Source organism: Papio anubis, chromosome 6 (assembly GCF_008728515.1).
Source record: "Papio anubis isolate 15944 chromosome 6, Panubis1.0, whole genome shotgun sequence".
Taxonomy (NCBI): Eukaryota; Metazoa; Chordata; class Mammalia; order Primates; family Cercopithecidae; genus Papio; species Papio anubis.
This window is the reverse complement of record NC_044981.1, coordinates 82,652,575-82,664,793: the sequence shown is the minus strand read 5'-3', so window position 1 is coordinate 82,664,793 and position 12,219 is coordinate 82,652,575. Positions and strand designations below refer to the sequence as shown.

Genomic DNA, 12,219 nt, shown 5'->3' with positions numbered 1-12,219 from the left:
AAAATCTTATCTGGCTAGGTGTGGTGGCTTATGCCTGTTACCCCAGCACTTTGGGAAGCCGAGGCAGGAGGATTGCTTGAGGCCAGATGTTCGAGACTAGCCTGGGCAACATAGCAAGACCCCACTCTCTATTTTTTTTTTTTTTTAAGTTTTTTTGAGTCAGGGGCAGGATCTCCCTCTGTCACCCATGCCAGAGTGCAGTGGTGTGATCTTGGCCTCACTGCAACCTCTGCCCCCCAGGCTCAAGTGATCCTCCCACCTCAGCCTCTTCAGCAGCTGAGAATACAGGCACATGTCACGGTGCCCGGCTAATTTTCGTACTTTTTGTAGAGACAGCGTTTTGCCATGTTGGCCGGGCTGGTTTTGAACTCTTGGGCTCAAGCGATCTGCCCACCTTTGCCTCCCAAAGTGCCAAGATTGCAGACATGAGCCACTGTGCCTGGCCTACAAAAAACCTTTAAAAAAAATCCTTTCTACCAGTTACAGTGAGAACAAATAATTACACAAAAATTATTTGAAAGGCAACCACCTGCCAAACAATGTTAGCTACTTGCTCTGAACTAAAATAAACATAGTATTACTTACATACACACCATTGTTTAACTACAGTATGCTAACAATCATATTATGAAGTACCAATGAAAAAATACAAATTCAATTTCTACCAAAAGATTTTCATTAAAATCAAAACCCAACTCTTCTATTTCTATTTTGATTCCTAACCCTACCAAAGCAATATAAACCGAGCAGTTATTGAGGTTGTCTCCTTAATTAGTGACCTGGTTCTACCTGATGTGGCCTTATATAAAGAGATTGCGTTATACGGAAAAAGATACCTATATCTTATGAACTTAACTCACCAAAATGATCTGAAGGAAGACCTCATATTGTCGTATATTATAGAGCGCTTCTTTTAACATATATGGCTGAAGTTCAGCTCTCATGTGTGGGTCGTTGGCTGCCTTCTCAAGGATGGCTGTGTAGCGGTATACCTGGCTCCGGGCAGTCTCAAGCTGGTAATCAATATGCTGCATGGTGGCTGGGATTGCTACATGGAGAACAGCTGGCACTGTTTGTAAGAGTATAAAAAGGCAGTCATAAAGGAGACTAAAAACAATTAAGGAGAAGAAGCCTAGAAAGTAGTTACATTTTAAGCATTAAGTTAGGGTTTTTTCCCCAATCAAATTAGTAATAATGAGGCATGTGTTTCATGGTTCCGACCACATAAAGAAAAGAATCTAGGCTGGGGGTGGTGGCTCACGCCTGTAATCCCAGCACCTTGGGAGGCTGAGGCGGGCGGATCATGAGGTCAAGAGATTGAGACCATCCTGGCCAACATGGTGAAACCCCGTGTCTACTAAAAATACAAAAATTAAGCGGGTGTGGTGCCGCGCGCCTGTAATCTCAGCACAGGAGAATCACTTGAACCCGGGAGGGGGAAGTTGCAGTGAGCCAAGACCGCCAAATCACAAACAAATCAAAAAAAAAAAAAAAAAACCCAAAAAAAAAAAAAAAAAAAAAAAAAAACCTAAAACAAACAAGTTCAAACAAAAGATATTATCAGAATAACCCAGTTATAGTAGGTCAGCTTTTGCCACTAAATATAGAAGAGTTTAGAGAATAGGCAGAGTTTGGTATTATGTGTTGTTAACCATGTGCTTCCAGAAGAGCCACTGACCCTTCCTTTTGTATGTCTTCTAGTTATTTAAAAAAAAAAAGGAATGTTTGTTAAGAAACTCATCTGGATGGTGAAAAATGACAGAATAGTCTAGCAAGGGAGGGTCATTTATGAAAATGGAAATTTGACTTTTTAGAACAGGTTTTAAACTAGAAAAAAATTACCCTTTTATTCTAGATTAGCGATTTAGTGAAAGACACTAACACCTTATCGGTGGACATACAGGAGTACCAAATTTCATAAGGAAGTTACTTCTACTGGTAGATACTTCATTAAATATTTCATAAGTACTTTCAAACTTATAAAGAATGCATTAAGTATATAACCACAAAGCAGATGCCCCCGAATTTAGAGATTTTAAATATCTCTTTGTGGATCTTTTCATTCCATTAACTGCACCAGGAACTGTTTTCAGGAAGATTTTTATTTTTTAAATAACTAAATTGTACTCCCTTTTGGTTACTGACTTGCAGTAATGAACACAAAGCCCCGCTGAACAGGGAGGTTAGCTTTGAGCAGGGCCCTTCGTCGCTTTCACTGATTCACTTTCTCCTACTAGCTTCATGGTACATAAAATGTAAAGTCTTGCCCCAGCAAAAGTAAAAATCACTATACATTATAAACAGTAGTTATTCTTCAGGAAACAGTTAAAAAATGCAAATCTTAAATTTAAGAATGCCCCTGGTGTGTTGTTTATTATTTTCCTCACTGTGCAACTTAAATTTTAAACATACATGACCTTTAGCATTAACCTAATGATATACCTACAATCATCAATGCCTTCTCCGCCTTTTCCACAGTCTCTGTTAAATAAACGAATTCCAGTAACAATCATGGTGAGTTCTTTCAGCTGGCGTTCTTTGTCCTTCTTAGACAGAGTTAGAAACGTCCCAAGCTCAGCCTGAGGAAAAATGCTCTGTAGAGCAGCTAAAATAAACCAGAAAAAAAAAAAAAAAAAAGGAAAACAAAATGATAGAATAAAGATATCAGAAGTTAAATAAGTTTTTTTCTTTAGCAGCAAGTTAAGAGTCTGAGTTACTTACATGATTCTTTAAATTACTGATACCTGGTTACAGAATACATAATAAAATGTAGCACACATCAAAGCTGGATTACTGAGAGTTATGCCATTGCCTCATGTCCATTTTTAATAATTAAGCGCATCCAGCAGTAACTGTTTGGCAACGGGCATGAAAACGAGCTTTCTAATTAGGGATCTGAGCTGAAAAATGGATGCTTTAAAATAATTATGGAGGAAGGCCATAGGAGAGCTAGACATTTTTCCTGTTCCTCATTTTGAAGGATGAAAGAGGGCAAAGATTTCCTAAGGATAAACAGTGCCCCTTTCCATCATCCATTTTAAATGACAGACTCAATTCTTTTCATCAATATGAAATATCCCTTTCCAGCTTTTCCATTTACTCAATCAGCCTGGTACCCTCAATCCTACTATCAATGTCTCTCTAATGAGGTGTAATAGGTCCCTAGATATGTGCAGCTCTAGGAAAATTAGCAATATTTCACTTTCTAGAGGTGCTACTTGAGTTTCAGAACGGACACACAGTGTAAAAGGAGAGTGGGTACGTTTTAACTCATTCGTGCTGATTTTTTTTTTTTCAGATAAAAAGGAAACTTCAATTTTTAACACCTCTAATTTAACATATTTTATAAAATACAATGATCATATATTTTCACTTATGAAATGGAAATTGGTTATACTTTTTACCTGTTACCTCTCTGACAGTCTTGATGTCTGTAGGGGATCCAAGGCCAGAGCGGAGTAACACATAGCTGATAATCTTCCGGTACAGGCTTTCCAATTCTTCTTTAGCACATGCTCTGTTATCTGTAATTTCTCTGGTAACAGAGCCTAATCTAGACTCTAGGACCCGGTGATGTTCTTCAAGAAATTCCACTAAAATTGCCAAATAACAATGTTCTATATATTTGATTTTTAGAATTCTTCTTACATAAGAACTAGAGAAAAACTGGGATTGGATATGGCAATTCTACTTCAGGAAAACAAGCAATTTCTTAAGCTGTAGTAATGAAATAAAAAACAGTAGCCAGCAAGTAGCCTCAAGACAAAAATCCAGTAGGAAAGATTTATGACAGTGACTTAAATGGAATACTTTGTCAAAACACCTAAGACTTTAAACAGCCAAACTAAACAGTAAATTTCAGAAAAGGTTAAAACCTCCCAATTAAGCAGAAAATAAAGAAGGCCATTTCTACAACATATATACAATACTATATGAAAATATAAATATATACATATTATATATTTATGCTATATGTAAGCACATGTCGTATACTATACATAAGCGTATATAGTAGCAGAAATATATATGTAGTATATATGTTCCTTTCGGTTACGTGTATTTTTATTTCAGTTCTAGATAAATTTCCTCTGAAAAGCATTATTGATAATACGATGTTGCATCGAGAACTGTATCCCTCCTCATTCCTCCTGTGATATGCTGAGGGATAGGCTTAACTTTGACAGGACACTGTTCACTGAGTTGTTGCAAGTACAGTTCTTGCAAAGACTCTGTAAGACAACCCATATTACCATTACAAGGGCAATAATTAACATATCCACCACACACAGTTTATACCTATACTCTTGCCACAAAACCAACTGAGAACTTTGCAAATTAAAAATATGTTTAAATAACAAATGTAAAAATGTATAGGTTAAATTTTATCAATTCTATGACTATTTTATTGCTTTAAAATTTCCCTATTAAGCAAAAATGCAAGATACATACTTTTACATAGGTAGCATAACTGAAACTAATAAAGAGAAAAATCATCAAATTGTTAATAATGATTGTACTATATAGTAGAGGTAGAGGTAGTCCATAGAGAAATAGATTTGTTTTATACAGCAGGGGCAGAGGCGGTCCATAGAGAATTACATTTTCCTTTTTCTTTTGTTTCCAACTTGTGTTTGATGTATGCATTAAATTATTTACATAATGAGCTGGGCGTGGTGGCTCACACTCATAATCCCAGCACTTTGGGAGTCCAAGGTGCGGACAGAACTCCAGGCTTAGGCCTGGAGTTCAACACCAGCCTGGGCAGCATGGCAAAATCCCGTCTCTACTAAGAATACAAAAATTAGCTGGGCAAGGTGGCACACGCCTATAGTCCCAGCTACTCGGGAGGTTGAGGTGGGAGAATTGCTTCAACCCGAGAGTCAGAGGTTGTAGTGATCTGTGGAACGTGCCACTATACTCCCGCCTGGGTGACAGAGCAAGACTCTGTCTGAAAAGAAAAAAAAGTTACATATTGAAAAGCTTTCTAAACTCCCCATCATTCATTTCATTTTTGAATAGTTATATAATTTAGGTAATTATTATGAAAAAATAACATAAACCAGGAACAGGGAAATCTACAAATTAAAAACTTTTAACTTCAATGGGCTGGTTGTTCGAATTCCTAATTATTATGTATTAGTGCCATAAAGGTTAAAAGACAACAGACTTGGAAACAATAATTATGAGCATAATAATTGGAATTCGCTTTTAACCCTCACAAAGGCCAACGGTTTTTTTTTTCATTTAGCATTTCTAACATTGTTATAGTCCTCAAAGTTGAAAAACATTTCAAAAGGTTGCCAAAAATTAAATTGTTAAATTGATTAAACAATTAAATTCATTGTCAGCCAAATGAAGCCCTTCTTAGCTGAAATACAATACGAAATTTAAGTATAAAAATAGGTAGTATATGTTACCTCGATTTGTATAATTCATATCAAAGTAGACTTGCATCTTAATAGTGTCCAGGGATGGATTTTTAGTATCCAATAGCCGAGTCATACAAAGCTAGAAAAGAATAGCCCATGAATACTTCTAGTTATAGTTTCTGAGACAAGTAAGTATTTCCTAAAGTTATTTTCAAAAATAAAGGGAAAAGCAGTGGTTCCTGATATTTATTCACCAATAACCCCTTTTATTATTATTTTTTCTCCTTGAAGACTTCAGACTTTATAGTTTATTTAACCAATAACTTTTTTTATTTTTATAGATTTAGGGGGTACAAGTGTCATTTTGTTACATGGATATATTGTGTGTAGTGGTGAAGCCTGGGCTTTTAGGGTAGCTAACACCTGAATAGTGGACACTGTACCCATTAAGTGATTTCTCATTCCTCACTCCCCTCTCACCCTCCCAAGTCTCCAATGTCTACTGCTTCACTCTCTATGTCCCTGTGTACATATTATTTAGCTCCCACTTGTAAGTGAGAACATGTGGTATTTTACTTTCTGTTTCTAAGTTATTTCACTTAAGATAGTAGCCTCCAGTTCCATCCATGTTGCCACAAGACATGATTTCATCATTTTTTATGGCTCATAGTATTCCATTGTGTGTATGTGTATATACATTTTCTTTATCCAATCATCTGTTGATGGACACTTAGGTTGATTCCATATCTTTACTACCAATAACTTTTGTTAAGCAATAAGTCATTTCCCTTGAGTTAACCAATAATTATTATGCCCGGGTGGCTAGTAGTCTAGTTGAAGGCAAGAAACCTGATGTTTTGGTTAGTTTGGGCAGTCTAAATGTGGGTAAATGTTCCACAAAGCTTATATTCCAGTCTAAAACTCTTCTAGATTTCCTCGTTACTATTTATTTGTGCCTTGAACAACACTGCTAAGTTTATTTTATAAAAAGCTGCTGCAGCCAGCACGGTGGCTCACACCTGTAATCCCAGCACTTTGGGAGGCTGAGGTGGGCAGATCACCTGAGGTCGGGAGTTCGAGACCAGCCTGGTTAACATGATGAAACCCCGTCTCTACTAAAAATACAAAAATTAGCTGGGCGTGGTGGCGCACACCTGTAGTCCCAGCTACTCGGGAGGCTGAGACAGGAGAATTGCTTGAGAACCTGGGAGGTGGACATGGCAATGAAGCGAGATCGTGCCACTACACTCCAGCTTGGGAGACAGAGTGAGACTCCATCTCAAAAAATAAAATTAAATTAAATAAAATTTAAATTTAAAAGCTGCTGTAACTACCACCCCTCTCTTCACAAAATTTCTCTAGTTCTACCCCTGCTATTTCTTCTCCTGGTCTGTTTTCTCCCATGAGCCCCCACATGGATGGCTCATTTCCCTTCTCTGCCTTGCCTCTTTAGATTGAATATCAACCTCAGTTTTTCTTTCCTTCTCTCATCTCTACTCATCACCTCCCTCCCCCACTTCCTTCACTGCTCACCCTGTAGGCTGAATATACTGCAGCTGGCAGGCACTTGGCAGCTCACTCTCAACCTGTCTCCCTGAGCACCAGCCCTGCTTTCCTGGGAGGAGGGAGGGGAGAATGCAAGACTGAGGACTGGACACTGTGTCTTTGCAGAAGCCTGTGCACCTGGATCCTTCCACATAGAGAAGTACTGTTTTAAAATGCACACTTTAAAAAAATAGCTCATCCACATGATTTTTAGTTGAGAAAAATATTGTCACTTGAATTATACGTTGTTAGTTTATGTACCTGTCATATTAAAAGTATATTGGCTTGATTCTTTCCAACGTAGTTGAGTTGGAGCTTGAGGGGAATGGAGAAGTCTTCCTGGGTCCTGACAAGGAGAACAACTTATTTTCTGCCCTTCCTTGATTCTCTTCCACAGCTTTCCAATAACATTTCTGACTGTCATAATCACTTCCCTTATTGCTAAGAACAAGTTTTATACCATCTTTTCTCTGCATCCTCCCCAATATCTGTTATGTTTTGACTTTTTAAAGACATTCTAACTGGTGTAAGATTGTATCTCATTGTCAGAATAGAAAATCCAGACATAAAGCCACATACCTGCAGTCAGGTGATCTTTGACAAAGTCAACAGAAACATACACTGGAGAAATGACATCCTATTCAATAAATGGTGCTGGGAAAATTGGATTACCATATGTAGAAGAATGAAACCGATCCCAATGTCTCACCATATACAAAAATTAACAACTCAAGATTGATTAAAGACTTAAATGTAAGACCTGAAACTATAAAAATACCAGAAAAAAACCTACGGCTGGACATTGGCCTATGCAAAGAATTCATTACTTAAAAGCAAATGCAACAGAAATAGACAAATTGGATTTAAATAAACTAAAAAGCTTCCACACATCAAAATGAATAATCAACAGAGTGAAAAGAAAACCTGCAGAATGGGAGAAAATATGTACAAACTATGCATCTGACAAAGGACTAATATTCAGGATCTACGAGGAACTCAAACAACTCGACAACAACAAATAACCCCATTATAAAGTGGGCAAAGGCCATGAATAGACATTTTTCAAAAGAAGACATACAAATGGCCAACAAGCATGAAAAAAATGCTCAACATCACTCAGCATTAGAGAAATGCAAATTAATTTAGTTCTATTTAACTTCACAGTGCATGACAAACCAGTTAATATTTGCAATGTAAGAGATTAATAACAAGGTTTCACTAAAATATTGTAGCAGATGCTGCTGCCTGCCCAATTTCCCTGCCCTTCCTTCCTTACTAACAGAGCCTCAATTTGGATTGGGGCAGGGATTTATTCATCTAAAAAATAAAAAAGAAGTGAATGTCCCTAGGTCACTTACAGTATCATTCTGGTCAATAAATGTAAGTAGATGGAAGGGATTCTGGGAAAATTATTATTTTCTGGAGAGAAGGTGATAGACCCAACTGGCACACGTATTTTGCCCTTTGCCTTCCCCCCTTCTTTCTACCTAGAGGTAGGGTAGCTATCTTTTGACCATCAGATGACCATATTGCAAGGATGGCATGCCCCAGGAAGCCAGGAAGAAGGGTCTATGTCTCTCCACACTTTGTGTTATGAGAAAAATACCTCATGTGTACTACTATTTTGTGGGCTTTTGTTTCATTTAGCTGAAGGCAATAATGACTAACACAAATACTGTGTTTACAACTGAGAATAAGTAATTGCAAATTTGAGGACTGTTGGGTAATCACCTTAACAAGATTCTGCACATCACTTTTCATGAGGGTTCTATCCATGTTAAAGCCATTACTTGGATCCAGGACAACAGCTTTCACCTGGAAAAAAGTAGGAACAAGTCCATTAAGTAGGAAAGAATCCATTAAGCAATTTTATTTCATATTATTAGTTTAATGTGTTTCCATTTTTTAAACAACTACCTCCTGATTACAGTGGGGTTGGTTTTTCAACTATTTTTCTTACTACTGAACTCATCAGTACCCTTGTTAGAGGCTGAAGAAAAGAAGCGACAAACATCAAATTTGAATGGGGTGCTAGAAAAGTTATATGGGGAAATAAGTTGAAAGCAATGGCTAGGTTTTCAGTTGGGAAACTATGGTATATTTTATTGTATTTTTATTGTGTATTGTTATCTTAACCAAAAGCAAGAACAGAGAAACCATAGCAATGAGTAATTTTTAACAACGGCAAACAAAAATACACACCAAAAAATTCCCACACAGGAGAACATTATTTATGTTTTCCAAACTCATCAAGGTCTTCTAAATCAGTCTCTGTAAATCTACAACTCACATGCTCTATAAACGTTTTTAAAATGTTTTCACTAACTTGTCCGATGATCTCATTATGTTTAAGCTGAAAAACATCTATGAAAGCTTCACAGAATTTAAAGGGGAAAATGGACACCACATCTTAAAAAAGCTCTTAGTAAAGTAGTAATCACAAAAAGATTTCTTCTTACCATAAAAGCAATCAGAGTTTCAGAAACAATCTCTCCATGGGCTGCACATTCTTGTCCTATTTCTCGTATAATACTCCTTATAACACTTTCGGCCTGAGTTGGAGGCATTCTGGCTAAATAAAACAACAATTTTTTTTTAAAAACGTGGGTTTATGCAAATTTGTTTTTTTCTCTTCTGATTTCTCCAATATTGTATTTGTAAAGAGTCATAATATCATCTATTAGCTTATTAGTATTTTTATTAGTATCTAGGCCTCTCCTGTTTTTCATTATTTTTAAAAATGAAGGACTTTATTGAAGACAGACAACGATTGGGATTTCAAATAATTGAAACATCTGATAATTAACATTTTCAATTATTTAAATTATGGTCACTAAACATATATTCCTATCATGATATTCTTAATTTAAAAAAAAAAAAAAAAAGGCTAAGCAGGCTGGGCGCGATGCCTCAGGCCTGTAATCCCAGCATTTTGGGAGGCCGAGGCAGGCGGATCAGCTGAGGTCCGGAGTTCGAGACCAGCCTGACCAACACGGAGAAACCCCGTCTAAAATACAAAATTAGCCGGGCGTGGTGGCGGGCGCCTGTAATCCCAGCTACTCTGGAGGCTGAGGCAGGAGAATCGCTTGAACCCGGGAGGCGGAGGTTGCGGTGAGCCGAGATCACGCCATTGCACTCCAGCCTGGGCAACAAGAGCGAAACTGCGTCTAAAAAAAAAAAAAAAAAAAAAAGGCTAAGCAGTATTTGTAGGGGAGGAAGGTAAAATTAATGAGAAACCCAAGAGTACAGCTTGAAAGAGGAAATGCTTATTCCACCACATTCACTAAATAACCTTTCGTAATTGTACTAGAATCTTGGAAAACAATTCTTGCTCAGATCATTAAAATAATCTTTTCCGCACATCTAAAATGGAGTTCAGACTGTCGATAAAAAACACAAAAGCAAAAACCAAAACGTAAGAGTTATGCATCATGGAAAAAAATGAACTCCTGGTTATTAATTCCATTTACTATAAGGAAAAAGTGGCAGCTTTTGACCGAGTTTTCTGATTTTCCTGAATATTAGTAACTGAGCACAATGGAACTTGGCATGTAGAGTATAACAAAGGCAATATCAGGTAGATAAAGCCAACTCCTCAGCATTATTAGCTTTCCGATGGATGGGTACGGAAGCACGAGGCATTTTGTCCAGTGAAACCAGATTGCTTGGATTCCATCGTGACCCGACCACTGTCTAGCTGTGAGATCTTGGGCACTTGTTTCACTTCTTTCCAAAGGCGTAAGGACTAAATTAGTCCTGTCTGTTTTGTGGTTACAACAGTTCGCGGCATAAGGGAATCGCTTAAAACAGCTTTGAATCAGTACTCCAGGATCGCAGGCAGCGCATGCGCGAGTGTCAGTCTGTGGGAGAGTCCGTCCCGCTCCGGGTCTGTGTGCGCATGCGCAACGCTGCCGGGTCGCTAGGGACGCGGCTCAGCACCTTCCCCGCATCCACCCACCAATTACTAAGTCTCCCGAGGTCCGGCTTCTGGGGTAGCCAGTGGAGTGGAACAGAGGCGGAAGGCCTCAGGCACCCCCGCAGTGGCTAGAGGGCCGCCCTGCAGCCCTGGGCGCCTCCGGCGGGAATGGACCGCTGTTCCAGCTCAGCGGCGGCGCAGCCTAAATTAGGATCGAGACTGAGAGCTAAGTCTCGAATAGGAAGGACGCGGTCCTCCAGCCGCTCGGGCTCCGCCAGCTGCCCCACGCTCGCCGCCTGGCGGGACACACCTCCGGGTCAAGGGCGCGGAGCCCCGAGTAGGCTGACCTGGATCGGAATCGACAGCAGGAGCCGTGTCTGTCTGCTTCTGTCCTGGGGCCCTCACCGCGACCGTCAGGGCAGTTGGGCTCTCGCAGCAACCGCCGCGTAACCATGGAGATGGAAGACTCCGGACCAGAGGGGGTGGGGCCAGGTGGGGGCGGGGCTGGGTCCCACTTTGAGGGTCTTTTCCGCGAAAGATGGGCTGGAAAAACTTTAAAAACAAAGCAATTCCAGGCAGAGACATCTTAACCTCCGTGGTTAAGACTGTGAAACACAAGTTCTCGTAAATAAGGACATTAACTTGCTAGCGTGGGAACGATGGGGCGGCTTTGAAAGCGGGGTCGGGGAGAGGGAGGAGCCAGTTGGAGAGGCTGGGAAAACGGAAGGGCTGTATCTTGGACAAATAGAGTTCTTGTAAAAGTATCTAGATTTAAAAAACAAAAGTAAAAAGTATCGAGGTTTTATTTCATGTCCTGTTGTTCAAAGGAAGTCTGTAACAGAACGCTCCAAGATGCCCGAAGAGAAAACTGCTCATTCAAGAAGCACATGATAAGAACACATTAGTGTCCGAGTCAAAATAATGAAGTTTTATCCCTTAACGATAATGTCGTTAGGCCCACCTTCAGACGTGAAAGTGTGAAAAAGGATTAAATACGCGTTAGAAGGAGAGCATCAAACAACCAGGTTTTATTTTTAAACAGTAACTTTTCTCAAACTGCAAACAAACATGCAGAATATGCTTTGCTTAAGGACATTCCCTGATTACTAGGAAATGAATCAACACAAAAACTCAAGAATACACATCATAATATAACACAATTTTATTTCCACCTTCTAGAAAATGTTCCCGGAATGTGGATGAAGCTTGTGTAAAAATAGATGTTCAGAGTAACATGATTTATAATACCACAACCTTGGAAATCTAAACACGATATTTAAGTAAAACGTCAGGCAGGTATTTAAAATTATGTTAATAAAAACCTTGTGTTTGTCTTATATTTTTTAAAAGCCAAATGCAAAATTTATATATAATATGACTTAAACTATA

At 38.8% G+C, this 12,219-nt stretch overlaps 1 protein-coding gene across 4 annotated transcripts in view; it reads right to left on the bottom strand.

The window, feature by feature from the left end:
- Positions 1-11,290, bottom strand: part of CFAP206 (cilia and flagella associated protein 206) — a 54,843-nt gene extending 43,553 nt beyond the window's left edge. The window contains exons 1-7 of one of the 4 annotated variants that reach the window (XM_009205628.2): positions 11,178-11,290; positions 9,374-9,482; positions 8,646-8,729; positions 5,418-5,508; positions 3,405-3,593; positions 2,447-2,605; positions 861-1,069 (exon numbers count right to left, since the gene is read on the bottom strand). In XM_009205628.2, coding sequence (XP_009203892.2) covers positions 861-1,069; positions 2,447-2,605; positions 3,405-3,593; positions 5,418-5,508; positions 8,646-8,729; positions 9,374-9,482; positions 11,178-11,284 — 948 coding nt within the window. In that variant the 5' untranslated portion in view covers positions 11,285-11,290. Of the gene's footprint in view, positions 1-860; positions 1,070-2,446; positions 2,606-3,404; positions 3,594-5,417; positions 5,509-8,645; positions 8,730-9,373; positions 9,487-11,140 lie in introns of all 4 variants that reach the window. The other 3 variants (XM_003897880.3, XM_009205630.3, XM_009205631.2) reach the window with 3 other exon arrangements.
- Between the last annotated feature and the right edge of the window lie 929 nt (positions 11,291-12,219).